The 19303-nt window shown below is 37.5% G+C and overlaps 1 protein-coding gene across 2 annotated transcripts in view; it reads right to left on the minus strand.

Moving 5' to 3' along the window:
- The window catches only part of ROS1 (ROS proto-oncogene 1 , receptor tyrosine kinase), a 129710-nt gene that overhangs the window by 38142 nt on the left and 72265 nt on the right, over positions 1–19303 (minus strand). For both annotated transcript variants that reach the window (XM_008583823.1, XM_008583822.1), the window contains exons 28-34: positions 12819–13021; positions 11215–11359; positions 9963–10195; positions 9681–9857; positions 5924–6092; positions 4339–4456; positions 1411–1601 (exon numbers count right to left, since the gene is read on the minus strand). In XM_008583823.1, the coding sequence (XP_008582045.1) occupies positions 1411–1601; positions 4339–4456; positions 5924–6092; positions 9681–9857; positions 9963–10195; positions 11215–11359; positions 12819–13021 (1236 nt within the window). The remainder of the gene's footprint in view (positions 1–1410; positions 1602–4338; positions 4457–5923; positions 6093–9680; positions 9858–9962; positions 10196–11214; positions 11360–12818; positions 13022–19303) is intronic.

Raw genomic sequence — 19303 nt, forward strand, 5'->3', positions numbered from 1 at the left:
ACTTTAAAATGACTGGGGAAACATGTATAATCTTTTCAATGAATTTGGGACAAACAAGTCTCAGTCTTCATATATTAAATAGGATTATTATTTTTTTCCATAATACCTTCATACATACTTAGTTCTGTGGGTATTAAACTGAGGAATATAAACATGAGAACACGGTACCACCTCTTAGGTGGTTTGAGTTTTGTACAGGAAACACACATTCAGACCAAAGCTCAGCAAACTGTAGCCTGAGGGCCAAGTCTGGCCACAGCCTGATTTTGTGCCACCTGAGAGCTAAGAATGATTTTTACATTTTTAAAGTATTATTTTTAAAAAGAAGAAAAGAAGAGCATGCTACAGAGATTGGATGGAGCCTGCAAAGTCTAAAATACTTACTCTTTGGTTCTTTTCAGAAAAAGTTTGTCAAGCTCGTATGTAGAAAACAGTGATACAAATAAGAATGATGTAAATTCTATATAGAGTGTGTGTGTGTGTGTGTGTGTGTGCGCGCGCGCGCGCGTGTGTGTGTGTGTGTGTGAAGTAAAGGAAGTCCCAGCTAAGGGGTGCCTGGTAGATGATGGGGCTGTGTTCTAGACTGAGTTAAACACAAGGCCAAAGACTGAGTGGCATAAAAGATTTTTACCAATCAGAGATGGCCACAACATAGGGATAAATACTGGGAAAGATGATCCACAGTTGGAGGACAAACCACAGAAGGCCATACATGCCACACGGAAGTTTGTAGTTGATGCTGAAGGCAGTGAATGGAGAGCCATTGTGGGTGTTTCAGAGAGGGGTTAAGTGATCCAGCCTGCGCGTCAGCTAGATTAACTGTCAGTGGTGTGATGAAGCCAAGAGAGCAGGCAGGACACGATACCTTAAATTAAGAAAACCAGGGTGGAAGTAGGAAAATGGCAACTCACCAGAGAGAAATCGAGATGGTAAAAGCAATAGAATTCAGTGACCGAGTGGAGAGAAAAATTAAATATGGTACTGAGATCTCTGGCCCATGTGACTAGAAAGATAACATATTGTAAACTAAAACAGGATACACAGTGGAAGAGATAGATGTTAGGGAAGAGATAAAAAATAGTTTTAGGCCTATTGTATATAAGATGAGAGTACCAGGGACAGGATAATAAGGCTATATAGGTAAAGACTAGGTTGTAGACATCCTTAGAAGCCTATTTAGGAGCCTGGGATTGATGTGTAGGCATTAAAGAGGATCTGGTTATTACTAAGGACAAAAATGACATGGTGATAATGATGTTTTAGGAAGATCACATCAGATGAATTGAACAGTTCAATAGTTTGGATGATAAGTTATATAGTCACCGTGTCTATTGCTAATGTTAAGAATACACCTATCTTTATTTCTGAACCTTCACATTATAAGCTGTGTAGTCAGACATCGTAACATACCTCCAACTAATATGATATTCTCACTGATTCCACTGTATTCACCAAACCCCAGATTATTTGCAGCTACTACTCTGAACTGAAATGTTCCTTTTAGGTTTTGGAGTTTCCATGTGCAAATGCTACTACAGGATCCATTAAATGTTATCTTCCACTTTAAATTCTGGTTCTGTGAATCATTTGAAGTGTGCTTTCTGCAAAAGAAACAGTAAAATAATAAATACAGAAACTATATTTGACAATTTATGTGTTACTTCTAGTTGCTCATGTATTGTTTTAATAACAGAACTCCAAAGAGTCTCCCATGGCCTACTTTGCTCTTGATCTCATTCCTCTCACATGGTTTGGCTACAAAACACAGCATGGTTTTATAAAGTCATCCAGTGCTGCATGGAGCCAACCAACTCAGCCCACCAAGAAAGTTACAAATAATCAATGGCCAAGAGAAGGCTGAAGATCCTTTTCCTACTATTAGAAGGTGTAAACTTTCTTCACAATTCCAGACGTATAAGATAATTATCCCATAATTTTTAAATGGTAAGTTTCTCTTTTTCCTAATTTTCAGTCTCATGTCATTTGTAGTTTATTTTACCACATCTGCATAAAACACAGAATATAAAATTGATAAGGAAGGTGAGTTAGTTTAGCTACCAACATTATCATTATATCTCAGATTCTAAGGTTCACTGCTTCCTTTTGTATAGACCGACATTCAACCTCAAAGTCAATCCACATCGTTCATCATATGGAACATGAGCTAAGTTCAAAAGACATAACTGGGCTGGTCAGTTAGCCAGTTAGCTAGAGCATGGTGATGATAACACCAAGGTCAAGGGTTCAGATCCCCATACCAGCTAGCTGTCAAAGAAAAAAAAAAGAGACATAACTGGAATGGCTTTTAACAGAATCATTGACTAAAGGCAAGCTCGAGGTATACCAGTTAGGTCTTCTCTGATGATGATGAACATCTCTGGTCTAAAAAGTTTCAGGACGTGGTACCAGCCCACAGTAAGCTTAGGGATATGTACTAGAAGCTAGTACTGCTTCTGCTAACTGAGTGGTCATTCTGAAAGGTCAACAAGGATAAAGAGGGCTGAGCCTCAGCAGGGTCAGGGAACAGGCAAGAACATCAGGAGTATGAGGGCAGCAGAGTTGGTCACAACTGTTCCCAGGAGCTGGCCAGCATCAGGAGCTAAAAAGAGGCAAGGAAGGATTCTTCCCTAGAACTTTCCGAGGGAGCATGGTCTTACTGACATTTTGATTTCAGACTTCTAACCTCCAGAACCATGAAAGTAAATTTCTGTTGTTTTAAGCCACCTGGTTGGTAGTACTTGGTTATGGCAGCCCTAGGAAACTAACAAAATCTGCTCAGCTCCCAAGTTGGTGCACTTTGCACTACCACTGCACCACCAGCAAGTACACAGAGTCCAACTAGAATGTCCTGACTGAAGAACTTTGAAGTTACAATTCATTCTGTCATCCTACAGTCTATGTCTTGACAGTGGAGACCTGAGGCAAGGAGTATGCAAAATATTTAGATGGAGCAATGCACTTAGGTGTTAGTGTGGGGAGCACACTGAAGGGGTCCTAGCAAGAGCCATGGGGTGGCCTGGTTGGTGAATTCGATTACAGTCAAAGACCAACAAGACAGTTCTGTAGGTCAAAACTTATTTTACACTACATGGAAAACAGTAACAGAAATTTTAAGAAGATTTCTATTAGAAATATGGCTAAGGGAGTTCTCTAGCATGAGCAGGAAATTTTTTTTAAGGTACTGGGAATACTAGAGCAAGATGAAGCAAAAATAGATCTAAAGCTCAAGTTGCCAGGACTATAATTATGGAAGTGACTTTTGTCCTTGGAGCTTCTTAAAAGATGGTTTTATAGTCCTGTTAGGAGAGTATCTTTGGAATTTGGAAATCGCCCCTCAAGTTGGCATGAAATCAGTCCTTCTGAGCCAATTATGGTTCACTGAGCTCCCCATACTGGCCAGATCTGAGGTTGCTGTGTCCATCAGTGGCTCGTTTTCATTGACGGTACATTTGCAGTCACTAGGAACACACTGCAAACTGTACTCTTCACAACAGACAGAGGACCCTGTGTGACCTATACACTTCAGACCATTTCAGTTGACCTTGACCTAATTTTACATGCTGAAACATACCTAGCCATTGCCAGTTCTCTTTAGAGAGTATCCTAAAACACACTAGCATCAGAAATTTACATGCATTCCATCATCTAACATTAAACATCAGCTCAGTTTCTTAAACAGAATAGATATAATGTAAATATTGGTTATATGAGCCTATGATTGAATGATTCTCATAAAATTTTTTGGTTTTTTTTGTCTTTTTTTCGTGACCGGTAAGGGGATTGCTACCCTTGGTGTGGTGTCGCCCACACCGCACTCAGCCAGTGAGCACACCGGCCATTCCTATATAGGATCCGAACCGCACTCAGTTTCTTAAACAGAATAGATATAATGTAAATATTGGATATATGAGCCTATGATTGAATGATTCTCATAAAATTTTTTGGTTTTTTTTGTCTTTTTTTCGCGACCGGTAAGGGGATTGCTACCCTTGGTGTGGTGTCGCCCACACCGCACTCAGCCAGTGAGCACACCGGCCATTCCTATATAGGATCCGAACCGCACTCTCCCGAGTGAGCCACGGGGTCGACCCTTCTCATAAAGTTTTGACAAGCAGTTGCAGATTTCTGATAATGACATCATCTGTCTTATAATTAGAGTGCCAAGGCCAACCTCTAGGTATTGGCCAAAGAATGTAATAATACACACAAGGTCCTTAAATTAAAGATTCTTTGTGTTTATATATAAATAAGCTTTCATAAGTATGGTTACTTTTGATCACATTACAATTAACTGCTTAGCTGTTTGTAGTTTACAAAGCACTTTGCAAACATACGTACCTGATCTCAAGGATATAGTAGATAAGTCTACTTCCATTATCTTCAGCTTTTTCCCACTGTATTGAACTTTTACTCCCTTCTAATAATTTAGGAATGCCTGGTTTACTTGGTACTCCAGCTTTGGGGAAAAAAGAAAATATTGGTTGATATGTTAGAAGTGTGAAATATTCTGTATGACATGTTTCTATAGAGTATGTTACTAATAGGAAAGACAAATACATTAAAGAAATATTCAGAAATATTCTGTTATGAGCACATATTTTTAAATAACTATGTGAAAACTTTATTAATGATAGATTAGATGAATTAGTGATAAGACTGACAATATATCTTGTTAACCTAAATAACAGAGAGAGGCTCTCTGAAAGAAAAATTAGTTTAATTGGGAATGTAACATTGCAATGGAAATATATATATATGCCCTAGTAAACCATGTGAGTTTTCAGGATGGTAAAGGGAGACAAGGGGTTTTAAAGGAAAAGTAATGTAAGATTATATAATTGTTTGAGGATAATTATTGAAGGATCAATAACAAGAGTGATGTCAGTCCAAGGTTGGACAGGCAGTTGGTGGGCTGGTGCCCTCAAAGAAGTATTTTGTGGTAAGGTTTCAATGGCCTTTGTGCAAGGTTGTGGTTTTGCATAATCCTTTGTGACAATTTTTGTTATTAGTCATTCATGCCTGAGAACCCTCCCTTCATGGCCTTTCCTGGCTTTATTTGTCAGGATTTGTTTTTTGTTTTTGTTTTTGTTTTATTTTTGGTGGCTGGCCAGTACAAAGAGCCAAACCCTCAACCTTGGTGTTACAAGGCCACACTCTAACCAGCTGAGCTAACCAGCCAGCTCCTGTCAAGGGTTGTTTTTAACACAAGTGACTCCATTTTGATTCCAACAACTTTCACAATCTCAACTCGACACAAAATAAGTCATAAATGCAAACAAAGAAAGCTATTATAAATTTTGGAGCATTTTCCCTCCATTCTTCTAGGGATCAACTTGGAGTTCTGGTATATCTTTTGAAAAACCTTAAATGGACTTTCGAGATTTTTTTATTTTTAGCATCTGGAATATAGTAGTCACTTAATAAGTATTTGTTGAACACTCAGTAACACTATTTTTATTTAATTTTCACTGCAAAATATATTTGCCTGTCATAGCCAGACAGGCAAATAGAGTTCTTAAAGGAGAGATAATTTTGCCCAGTTCGGTATCCTTCAAGACCAGGCCTTATTAACTCATTACTGCCTTTTTTTTTTTTTTTTTTTTTTTTTTTTTTTTTGTCTTTTTCTGTGACCAGCCGTGCTCAGCCAGTGAGCACACCGGCCATCCCTATATAGGATCCGAATCCGTGGCAGAAGTGCTGCTGCGCTCCCAGCGCCGCACTCTCCCGAGTGCACCACGGTGCCGGCCCTCATTACTGCCTTTGAGAACTCCTGACCCTTTTTTATTTCTTTACTCAAACTCTAGAAATAGTAATGCACTTATTTTCAAGAAAAATTTCAACCTCTAGGATTGGGGAAATAGTGATGGAAGAAGAACTGAAACACATACAGGGTTTTCTGAGTGCTGAGTATGTTAGTACTCACCTTTTGTCTTAAAGCTTTCTGGAAGTGAGGTGCTGTTTTCTCCTGTCCTGTAAACCACCACTACTCGGACACTATAGGAAGTGTAAGGTTGCAGATCTGGGATGTTACAGACATAAGCGGGACCTTGACTGCATGAAGCTTTAACGTGGTAAAACTCATTGTATTTCCACTAAAGAAAGAAATTTCAATTAACATTTTTATTTCCTTAAGAAAATCTTCTTAAATATAGAAATCTACAGGCCCATGGCAAGCAATTAAAACTTAAAATTAAGAAGAAACTTAAAATTTACCTTTTTTTAAAATTTTAACGTTTACTTGTACATATTTGCAGGGTACCATGTGTTTAAAATTTACTTTCTATTAAAGAATAAGAATTTCTTTATGTATTTTTTATCTCAAACATTACCCCACCACTTACAGCCATTTTATTTTTTATGACAAGCTATAACTGACTTGAATGACAGTTTTTGTGATAAGCCCAAGGTGAAATATGCACCCTTGACCATATATCATTGGGGAAGATTCAGAGCTGTGACTTGTTATCTCTGAAGCAGACATTTACCTTAAAACTAGGAAGACTAAGAAGACAAATTCACAGCTAAAGGAAAATGATGGATCAAAGTAGTGACACCTTCAATGCCAGGGGTTCGCTAATTTCAAAATAATATTTTTACATATTTTGATTCTTTGAAGTTCACAGTGGCTTACAAACTAAAACATTTAGATTTTTCTCCTAACACAGTCTTCAGACCTATGACCAGCATGCCTTCTTTTTATCCATAGGAAGACTAGATTCCTAAAAGAAGGAAATTTTGCCCACCACCATGCAGCTTCTAAATAGCAAGGTTAGAAGTTAAATATAGGAAATATTGCTTTTATTCCCCTTTCGATACTGGGCCTCTAATTATAGCTATCTGAAACTTCTTTGTGATTTTTAAAAACCTGTGTATTTGGATCCTTAATATCATCATTTGAAAATGGTTATTCTTTTTTCACTTAACATACAAATAGGAAAAGACAGAGGATGTGGCATCTCCTCAAGGGTTCTTGGTGTATTTTCTCTAGTAGAGTTTCCTAAAAGGTCAGTTTCCATAAATAAACTCTGTTTTCATGTAACACTCACTAGATTACATCATTTCATTAGATGGACACTTTATGTTAGTTATCCATTCAGTTAGGAATGATTCTCCTTAGCACCTTTAGGAAGTAGAATACCACGTACAGAAAGAAATGGGAAAAACAGAATGGAGGGAATGAAAAACAAAAAAATAGAAATGCTGATGTCGGGAACGTTGCCTGCACCAAACTCGTGAACGTATCAATCCCCACGAGACACACAGCTTAATAAAAACAGATGCACTGAATCCATATTTACCTCTAACCTTCATAGGGAAAGAGAGAAAATAATTCCTGGCTAAAAAATCTTAGCCTTTTTTGATCTTGTCTCCTTAATGATCTGGTATAGAAATAACCTTAAGTAAATAGTCTAGGTGACCCAACCTCCCACACATCCAGAAATTATCAGAGCTCTCTAAAATGTTGGGGAGATGTTTGCCCAAGGGTACCGTAAACTGTAGAGGACTGGCCTCCCTACAGCAACAAATGTCTGGGCAGGTCACCAACTTGGAGAGGTGCCACAGGCCATCCCAGCAAATCCCAAGGGAGGCAGGAACTTCCCTTGGTCAGAGCCACAAACGCAGGGGTGAAGGCCGCCACAGAGGGGTCTTCTGATTATTTGGGTAGGGGTGGGGTGGTATGAGCTACGATATCTGAGAGACAGGAACTTCAGAAATTTTTGGTTGTGGTAGGGATTTGCCTGGACAGCGGAGGAAAACACAATTTTAATGGACTTCTGTGAAAAAATTCACCAGAGCAAAATTACTTGTTTCTCCCCAATCTTAAATCAAATATGTTCTGTACACTGCTGTGATTTTTAAGAATCTATGCAACTTAAGATCTAGGTAGAAACTTAGCCTTGTGCACCTCTACTTCCCTCATGTTCCAGAAAATAAAATTGTGGCAGAAAAGAGAGAGATTGAAAGTTTATCATTTTCTTCTTCTTTCCTTTCTAACAAAGTTATTAATTAAAAAGACACATATTTACCCTCATCACCCACCCATCAGGGTTTCGGTATGGGGTTATGGGATCATTCCCAGGTGTCCTGTCATTATGGGCAGGTTCAAGTTACTCTAAAGAGATAGGACTTTCTGACCAGATGCCACTCATCAACCCTCAAAACCACAGCCTTCTCCTGTGTGCCCGTCAGATACTACTCGTAGATGTTCACACATGTAAAAATGACTGCGTCTTGAATTTTCAGCTTCACGATTTTCTAAATGGTCTATCCTGTGTTGAGCAAGTGTAAAAGCAGAGGAAGTTCAGAAACAAAAAGCACTGCATGAAAGGCCTGAGAACTGGGCCAGGAGTCCCCTGTCTGCTGTCCTTCCCCCCAAACTTTGAGGAGTGTGATGGGTGGCTTAATGACTCACAATCCTTCAGGGGACAGCACCCAAGTAGCACTAGTGCAGGGATGAGCCGGCCTTCTCTGCCTGGCTGCTGCTATCTGGCTCATCGTGGCATCTCTCTGGGTCTCCATCTTCTCAGCAGTGATGAGAAGCTGAAGCACCCTCATCTCTAAGGCCTTTTCCCATTTCATTTCTCTGATCTAGGAAATGAACTTTACATTCCTCCTCTTGACTGTAGACTGATCTGCATTAAGCTTACTTAAATAGATGTCCAAAAAAAGGCAGTATTCCAATTTCTCCAATTTAAATGCATTTTAATAAGGTGACCATTTTATAAAATAGGCAAGAAATTATCAGGAATAGGTTCATTGAAAAAAGTCCAGTTAAACTATGGCCTTTGGTTTTATCAACTCAAGAACCTGTGTTCCATATTTTTCATAGTTTTTATCTAAAAAGTAGAAGATCATAAAAATATATAGTCAACTTTTAAAATATCCTGGAGAACAATTTCATTTTTAAAGAAATAGTGAGGTCATGACTATACCAATTTATTTTTAAGTTACTACTGAACAAAACATTCCTAAGCCATCTTTACAAATGAGTACATATACATAGGCCCAGATGTACACAAACATACCCACACAAATATAAAATAGTGAAAATGCCAAAAACAAATATAAAAACTTAAAATCCATTCTAAGTGTATTACTATAAAAGTCAATGTAGACTTTCCCTAGCAGTGAATTAATCAAATTAATTGATGCCTTAAGATTCAATGGGTGTTTTCATATTGGTTAACACATGAATTTTGGATGAGGAACAATTTAAAGTTTATAAGCCAATATCAAACAAGTGTAGAATAAACTGCTTTTACATTTTACTTCTCTCATTACTGCACAGCCCTCAACTGGTTGAAAGGACATTTCTAAACAAGGTTTTGATTTTTTTTGTTGTTTGCCTCTTTCATTTTTTTTTTTTTCATAGAAAAACACCAAATTGCTATGGACTTTAAACCAGAGAACCATTCCAGTAAGATCTAAACTAAGTAAAATATTATAAACTTAGTAAACTATAACTTATACCATTTTACCCAGAGCCTATTAAGAGCATATTAATCTGCCTGGGAATTCTTTCCAACAGAAATTAGCCTGGATGACTTACTGCTTCTACATGCCAAATCTGAATCAATGAGTATTGTCCAATATATTGCTGATTTATACAAGGGAGTGCTCTAGACATATATTCTAAGTTATTCTATATTGTAAAATAAAGATTTGCATTTAAAGTCTACCTTCTGCAGTTCAAACCAAAATCTGAGGAGGTTAACATTCGATGGAGCCTTCCAATCCAATTGCAAACTAGTGTTCTCTGGAACCAAGGCATAAGGTTTCTTTGGTGTGTCAAACATTTTGATAGTGACAGGATGACTCTCAGCACACCACATTTCCTCACAGTGGCAGGCCAGAACCTTTTTGTAAAAAAAAGAAAAAGAAGGGGAAAAAAAAGCAATTGCTTAACTTTTTCAGAAATTTGCACTTGAGAATGCCAATAAAAAGTGCCCCATATGCTGTACCTTTAGTACGTATTGTTGTCCACCAGAGAGTTTAGTAACAAGGAGGGTGAGCCTTCCATGTGGAAATTCACTTTGCCTTAGAGGAGTCTCAGGGATTAGGGCCAGGTGTGAGATGGCCAGCTGATAGCGGACCAACTCTTTAGGTCCATTTGGCTTCCGAGATTCTCTCCAGGATATGATAAGGCTGGTGTCTGAATGCACGGTTGTGTTAATGAGTGAAACTGCCTCTGGTACTGAAATAAATAGCAACAAATGCTGAGTGATGTTGCAACAGAACAGGAAAGTCAGAAGAAGTGACAGTCTTGGCTGAGGAATAATCATATCATGTGAGAAGAATATGTAACATGTTCAGGAGAATCAGCCTCTTACACTTGTGCAGCAGTAAGTTAACAGACTGCCTGAAAGGCTCTCGCTTATTTTGTCTAATGACCAAATCATTCTCTGACTCTAGTGCAAGGATATGGCCAATGCCAAATAACTCAATTTGGGTGAGTTTTGTGAATATCATCAAAGTTATCTGAAAAAAAATAGCATCACCTTATAATAATCACCCCTTCTTAGAACACCTTTTTGGATTCTAGACCTATTTTTTTTCAAAGCAATGTTATATACCTATGAATCTCAGCAGCCTCCATCCAGCCCTGTGATGACCACACCAGTACAGGAAGCCCCCTGGCCCCCAAGCCAGAGTATGGGGGCCTTCAGGCCTCAGCCATATGCCCCTTCCCTCCCCAGCAGCCAAGCCAGCAAAGGAGCTGATGGTGGGCCAGACCCGGCCCCCCACCCCTACCTCTGTCCCCCTACCCTTCTCCCTTCTCCCCCTCCCACTGCTCTGCAACAACGGCTTGGAATGTAAAATAATAATAATAATTAATTTTTTAAAGATCTCAGTGGCCTCAGTACAATTCACACAGAGAGAAGGCTTGGCTTTCCTAGGTCTCACCACAGGTACAGAGACCTATGCGAACAGAATGACAATGTGCTGAGACCAAAGAATGTTTCTTAGTCAAACAGTATTGATTTTGATGTTTCACCTCCTAGTTGCTTTCCATTTTGATGGAATATTACACATCATCTTCAGGGGTTAGAGTAAGGTCACCAAAATACTTTTCTACAAGTACCTTTTTCCCGTTAAACTTAAAGAAGCTCACCTAATAAAGATTACTTAGCATTCAGATTTAAAAAATAGACATACACATCATATATATTATAAAATTCCACTCTAGAAACGCACAGCAAGCCCATAACTCACCTCCACTTTTAGTTTTTCCCCAAATCTCTTTTCCCAGAGGTAAATGTTCCAAAGGATTTGAATAATAATTCTTTACAGTTATCCGTATCACATATGTTGAAAATGGTTGTAAATCTTCAATAAGGGCTATCCTGTCCTGAAATTCCTGTAATTGATTTTTTTAAATCAATATCTGATTCTTACATTTCATACAAATGGGTAGAAATTATTTAATCAAAGAGAAAAAAATGGAAGACTCAAAAAAAGTAAATTTATTTTTAAATTCTGGATTATTAATAACAATGCCCCTATTCTATTCTACTCAGATTTGAGTTATTTAAAATCTCCAGGAATAGATGCCAAATGATTGGCAGCCTTCGGTCACTTGTGTGGCATAACTTATTTCACACAGGAAGCTAAACTCCCGGAAGGGGACACTAGTTCATTAGCATTGCCTTAGAATGGTATTGTAAGGATGTGAAACATAAGTGAAAACAATACAAGATTACGCAATATTACCTACTCATTCTTAGAAATAAGTAAAAAAGACTTTTCTTAGACCAATGCTTCTCGGCTTTGGTTATACTTTGAAATCATTTGGGAAGTTTTTAGAAAATACTATGCCTAGATTCCACTCCCAGAGATTCTGATTGAATTATCTGGGGTGAAGCCTCAGCCCAAAGTTTTTAAAAAGCTCCCCCTTTTATTGAGAACCATTCCCTTAGACCCACATAATCAATGAAGACAATAAGAAAAACTAGCTCTAATAACAGAAATATCCAATGCCACAAGCCCCATCTTGGTAAGCCAGATGATCCAACCCATCTCTGAAACAATTCCTTATAGAAATGTGTAAGGGAAGGTCAAAATAGACGAAATAAAAGAAGTGAAAAAGAATCACATATACTTTATGGCGAAGCACATAGGTTTAATGTCCAATAGATAATGGTCAATTTTACCTTTTGAATTGGTTAAAGCCAAACACATAGCAAAATATTGGATATATATGATTTTATCATTAGGACAACTGATATATTAATGCTAACTTGGAATAAATAGTTTTAATTCATTCATTTATTCAAGAAGTATCTAGTGAATGACAAGACAGTGCCAAGTTCTGTGCTAGGTGCTAGGGATACAATGATGAACAAAAACAGACATAGTCCCTGGATAGCAGTGCATTTCACAACATATAGGAAATAATGGACAAAAACATAAAGTACAATTTTTATTTTAGATAAATGCTATGGAGAAGAGGTACTTTCTGTCCAATTTGTTTCATACTCTTCAATCTGCGATCTGCTGGATAGGCCACACAAACAAGTCCCTATCACTTTCCGGGGATACTTAGATAATCAGGGAGAGAAACCCAGTTCTTTCAGGACACTCAGGAAATTGTTACCATGGTAATCCATCAACTGGGTAGAGTTAATATACTTCCATGAAGCTTAACTTGCTCACCGATAAGAAGACTAGAATACACTATGTTTTGATGAATCGTCAGCTATAAAAAGTTGCACAGTGATACATTTCAGAACATATGGAAAATACTTTATTGTGGCTGATAATTTTATATCAAAAAAAGGCATCTTGTGAAAAACAAAGACCACTAGCTCCAGTCTTACCAGCATTCTATATTTCAGATCAGAGCTGTTTTTCCTGCCATTAAATCCTGTATAATAAACCAGGTATGTTGGAGTAGGGCTAGTGATGCCATACCACGTGAGGTTTGTCTTGGCTGGAGGTAATCTGAGTGTGAGGCTCGTGTTAGTGGCATTAAGTATAGCTGGCTGTGCAATATCTGCAGCTACAGACAAAAATGCTTTATCTAAAATAAGAAGAGAACAAAGATTAAATATATACACATATATATAAGAGAGGAACAGCAGATTTATTTAATATCAAGGATAATATCAAAGGTTATAAAGAAATTTGTAGAACATGCATAACTTTTGCTTGAAAGGATAAATATAAAAATACTTTTTAAATGATGTTCTCTTTGAAGAAACAAAAAAAGGATGCATCTTGATATTGTGTGTGACAGACACTGTTAGACTCTATCCAATATCCTCCTATTCTTCCTCAAGTTCACATACATCTGACATTGTTCAGGGTAGCATGCCCAGAGGAAAAACAGTTTCTAAGGTTCCGGTGCAACCCCAGCAATCATGTGACACAGTCTGTCCAATCAGATGTAAGGTGGGCGTCTGCTCGGCGGGCTCGGTGGGCCTTGCAAAAGAACCATCATCTCACTGAGGGCAGACTCACTGCCACGCACCACTCCCTTCACCCTCTCCCTGTCCAGGATGCAGACATGATGCCTAGAAAGGCTGCAGCCTTCTTGTGAGAACCGAATAAAAGAGTCGCTAAAGAAGTTTGGAAAAAGAAGTCCAGGTGCTTGATGTTATTGTAGAGCTGCCTGGGCATCACATACAACCAAATGCTGCATCCTGCACAACTGCAGGGAGCTCCATTCGTTGACACTACAATGAGAATGGTAGGCTCTAGACCAGTGCAGTGGCACAACCACACCACTGTCTCTGCTGAAGCCTTTAAAATCACAATTCTGTCACTTGCAGCTGAATGCAACTTCTGACCTGTTCACCCTGTCTTATGCAAAACATCACCTAAAAACACAGCACCGTTGTGCAAAGAGAATACAATATGCAAATATTTCCAAATATGATTTTGATATGAAACCTAACAACCTTACACCAGTTAATCAACTCTTTAACTCATCATGCATTACACTTTGCTATCTGTCTTCTGCCCCCTGCTATGTCCCATCTCTGACTAGGCAAAGCCATCCTTCACTCTAACCACACTGCAAACTGTGTTGGACTCTCACCCTTCCAGACCTTGCACAGCATGTCTCCTCAGGTTGGAATGAACTTGCTCACCTACACATCTTTTCTTAGAGCTCAGTTCCTGCTGCATCTCTCATGGGAGGCCCTGCCTGCCTCCCTGCTCCAGGTGAAGAGCATCTCCTCTGTGTTCCCCCGCACCCCACACACTCCTCCACCACAGCACTAACCACATTTGGTCATGTTTTGTTTTCCCTCTTAGTGCTTTCTTTTCTTTACCTACCTCTAGAATGTGAATTTCCTGTGCTGAGACTGTGCTTGACTTACCTTTGTTTCCCCAGAGCCCCAGGAGGGTGCCTGACACATATTAGGTATTTAATAAATGTTGTAGATCTTTATTGATCTGTGTTATCAAAATACAAAATGCATCCTTTGCATTCAATGAGTAAGAAAATTAGGGGGGAAATGTCTAAGTTCTAAATGAGTTGATCAAGCCAGCTCCATCACTTACTAACTTTCTGACCCTGGGAAGGGTTACTCCAGCTCTTCTGCCAATAGAGACAATTACCCATTTCACAGATGTGTATTACTCTATGGCTAGCACATAGTGAGCATTTTTTTTTTTTTTTTTTTTTTTTCTTTTTTGAGACCGGCCGCACCACGCTCAGCCAGTGAGCGCTGTGAGCATACCGGTCATCCCTATATAGGATCCGAACCCGCGGCGGGAGCAGCTACTGCGCTCCCAGCGCCGCACTCTCCCGAGTGCGCCATGGGCTCGGCCCCATAGTGAGCATTTTTAATAAATATTAGCTATTCTTAACATTATTTGTAAGACTACTGAAAAATCAGGAAAAAACAATGCTGGTCTAATCTGGAAATTCCAAATATGAATTCCAAAATGCAGAAAAGAATGTTTAAAATTAGAACTACACCATAAATTTCCAGTTATAGGGAAACAGTAATTGATGCTTGAAGAGGTCATGAACCTAATGTTGAGGACACTTGGAAGGTATGTGGGGGGGCATGTTGGAGAAGAATAATTTCACTAAGGTCATAAACTGGGCCGTTTTTCAGTTCAACTAATATTTATCCAACAGTATTCAGTGTGTGCTGATTTCTGGTCTAAAATGAGAATGGGACACTCACATTAGCAGCCAGAGCAATAATCTGATTCAAAGGTCATTGGTACTTTTGTCATTCTTTTATTTTTATTTAACTGATATGGTATGATATATTGAAGTGTTGGAAATATAACTTGGGACAGGAAGACAAGTCTTTCCCATACGTTTTTTTCTTTTTTTCTTTTTTTACCGCGAATATTTTGAAGATGTTAAATGCCTGCCTCAGGAAAAAAGGAGCATGGTAACTAGTAATTGCTTAAAATTTCCAGCAGATGGAGGTAAAGTACCCCTAATAACGTACCTAGAGGAGTAAAATAAAGTTGACCCTTTTTCCCAAAGAAAATAATAAGAGCATTATACTAATTGTATTTTTTAACGATTTCCAGTTATAAAAATTTTTGCAACATTTAAGACTTTTATTTTTAAAAATGTGTTTGTGTTTGTGTGTTGCGGGGGTGTGTGGGTGTTCAACTTCAGATAGACAGTGCTTGGACTATTTTTAATAAATTTTTTTTAATGCAGTTTTGGGTTCAAAGCAGCATTAAGAGGAAAATACAGAGATTTCCCATTTACCCCCTGCCTCCACACATGCACAGTCTCCGCCATTAGCAACATCCCCCACAGAGTGGTACATTTGTTACAATCAATGAACTTACACTGGCACATAATTATCACCCAAAGTTCATAGTTTACATTAGGGTTGACTCCTGTGTTGTGCACTTTATGGTTTTGGACAAATGTGTAACAACATGTATTCACCATTACAGTATCATATAGAGTTGTCTCGCTGTACTACAGTCTATTTATCCACTTACCTACCGAAGGGCATCTTGGTTGCTTCCAAACTTTGGCAATTACCAAGGAAGCTGCTATAAACATCCATGTGAAGGTTTTGGGGTGGACAGTTTTCAACTCCTCTGGGTAAATACTAAGGAGCATTATTGCTGGATCATATGGTAAACGTATGTTTAGTTTTGTAAGAAACTGCCACACTGTCTTCCAAAGTGGCTGTACCATTTTGATTCCCACCAGCAATGAATGTCTTCGTGTTGCTCCACATCTTTGCCAGTGTTTGGTGCTGACAGTGTTCTGGATTTGGGGCCATTCTAATAGGTGTGCAGTGGTATCTCACTGTTTTCATTTGCATTTCCCTCATGACATATGATGTGGAGCATTTGTGTATCTTGTCACACATGATGTGAAGTGCCATTTGTATATTTTCTTTGCTGAAGGTCTTTGGCCCATTTTTTAATCATGTTGTTTTCTTATCGTTGAATCCTAAAAGCTCTTTGTGTAGTTTGGATGCTTTATCAGATATGTCTTTTGCAAATATTTTCTCCCAGCCTGTTGCTTGTCTTTTCATTCTCTTGACAGTATCCTTACAGAGCAGAAATTTTTAATTTTAATGAAGTCCAGATTACCAATTCTTTCTTCCATGGATCATGGCTTTGGTGTCATGTTTTAAAAGTCATTCCCAAACCCAAGATCATTTAAACTTTATTTTATATTATTTTTACAAGGTTTATAGTTTTGTGCTTCACTTTTAGGTCGGTGGTCGATTTTGAGTTAATTTTTGTGAAGTGCGTAAGGTTTGTGTCTACATTCTTTTTTCTTTTTTTTTTTTTTTTTTTTTTTTTTTTTTTTTTTTTTTTTTTTTTTTTTTTTTTTTTTTTTTTTTTTTTTTTTTTTTTTTTTTTTTTTTTTTTTTTTTTTTTTTTTTTTTTTTTTTTTTTTTTTTTTTTTTTTTTTTTTTTTTTTTTTTAACATGTAGATGTCCAGGTCCAGCATAATTTGTTGAAAAACTCTCTTTTCTCCATTGCCCCTTTGTTGAAGATCACTTGACTATATTTATGTGGGTTTATTTTGGGCTTTCTATTCTGTTATATTGATCTATTTGTCTATTCTTTCACCAATACCACACTGTTTTGATTACTGCAGCTTTACAGAAAGTCTTGAAGCCAGTTAGTGTCAGTCTTCCAACTTTATTCTCCTTCAGTTGGCAATTCTAGGTCTTTTGCTTCTCCATATTAACTTTAGAAACAGTTTGTTAATATCACAAAATAACTTGCTAGGATTTTGATTGGGATTGAATTGAATCCATAGTTCAAGTGACATCTGGACAATATTGAATCTTCCTATCCATAAACATGGAATATCTCTACATTGACTTGTATTTAGTCCTCCTTTGATTTCTTCCATCAGAGTTTTGTAGTTTTCTTTATATAGATCTTGTACATATTTTGTTAGATTTATACCTAAGTATTTCATTTTGGGGGGCTGCTAATGTAAATGGTATTGTGTTTTTAATTTCAAATTCCACTTGTTTGTTGGTGATATATAAGAAAGCAATTGGCTTTTGTATATTAACCTTGTGTCCTGCAAACTTGCTATAATCACTTATTAGTTCCAGGAGGGGGTTTTTTGTAAATTTTTTAGATAATTTACATAGACAATCATGCAGTCTTTGAACAATGACTGGGCTATTTCTTCCTTCCCAAACAGTGCTTTTTATTTTATTTTCTTGTCTTATTGCATGCTAGGACTTCCAGTACAATGTTGAAAAGGAGTACTGAGAGAGGACATCCTTGCCTTGTTGCTGCTCTTAGTGGGAAAGTTTCTAGTTTCTCACCATTAAGTACAATGTTAACTGTAGGATTTTTATAGATATTCTTTCTCAAGTTGAGGAAGTTCTCCTGTATTTGTAGTTTGCTGAGAGTTTTTAATTATGAATGGGCCTTAAATTTTGTCAAAAGCTTGTTCTGTATCTATTGATGTGATTGCACGGTTTTTCTTCTTTAGCCTGTCAATGTGATGTATTACATTAATATATTTTCAAATGTTGAGCCAGACTTGGGATAAACAACACTTGATTGCTGTATATAATAATTTTTATACTCATTTTTTATACTCATATATGGATTCAATATACTAATATTTTGTTGAGGATTGTTGCATCTATTTTCAAGAGAAGCACACGTTTGAAGTTTTATTTTCTTGTAATATCTTTGTCTGGTTTTGGTATTAGGATAATGCTAAATTATTCCTCATAGAATGAACTCACACTATGATCTAACAGGAAGTATTCCCTCTGCTTCTATCTTCTGAAGGAGATTGGGGAGATTGTTATAATTTATTTCCTAAATGTTTGGTAGAATTCTTTATTGAACATACCTTGGCCTTATGCTTTCTGTTTTGAAAGGTTATTGATTCAATTTTTAAATTTATATAGGCCTATTCATATTGTCTATTTCTTCTTGCATGACTTTTGGAAGATTCTATCTTTAAAGAAATTGGTCCATTTCATCTAGGTTATCAGGTTTGTGGGCATAAGGTATCTCATAATATTCATTGATTATCCTTTTAATGTCCTTGGGATCTGTAATGATGTTCCCTGTGATGGCTGATTTTAGGTGTCACCTTGACTAGATTAAATATATAGAAACCTGGTAAAACATTATTTTTTGGTCTATGGAGGTGTTTCCAGAAGAGATCAGCATGTAAGCCTGAGTGGACTGGGTGGGAAAGACCTGCCCTCAATATGGGTATGCACCATCCAATCTATTGGGGGCCTAAAGGGAACAAAAAGGGAGGAAAAGGCAAATCTCTCACTCTATTTCCAGTGGAGCTGGGATACACTCTTCTGAACTCAAGACATCAGAACTTGGGCATCTTCAGTCTTTGGGGCTGGGACTTAATACCAATGGCACTCCAGCTCTCAGGACTTTGGCCTCAGACTAAAGATCTCACCATCAGCTTCCCTGGTTCTGAGGTTCTTTGGACTGAACCATGCTAACAGCCTACTGTGAGACTCCTCAGCCTTCATAACTGTGTGAGTTAATTCCCCAAATAAGTCTACTTTCACATATATATTCTATTGGTTCTGTCTCTCTGGAGAACCCTGACTAATACATCCCCTCCTTCATTTCTGTTATGAGTAATTTATGTCCTCTCTCTTTTTTCTTAGCCTGGCTAGAGCCTTATCAATTTTATTTATCTTTTCAAAGACTCAGCTTTTGATTTCATTGATTTGCTATACTGATTTTCTATTTTCAATTTCATTGATTTCTGCTCGAGTTTTTATTTTGTCTCTTCTGCTTACTTTGGATTTAATTCACTCATCTTTTTCTTTTTTTTTTTTTTTTTTTTTTTTTTTTTTTTTTTTTTTTTTTTTTTTTTTTTTTAAAA

Source organism: Galeopterus variegatus, unplaced genomic scaffold (genome assembly GCF_000696425.1).
Source record: "Galeopterus variegatus unplaced genomic scaffold, G_variegatus-3.0.2 Scaffold3053, whole genome shotgun sequence".
In the NCBI taxonomy this organism is placed as follows: domain Eukaryota; kingdom Metazoa; phylum Chordata; class Mammalia; order Dermoptera; family Cynocephalidae; genus Galeopterus; species Galeopterus variegatus.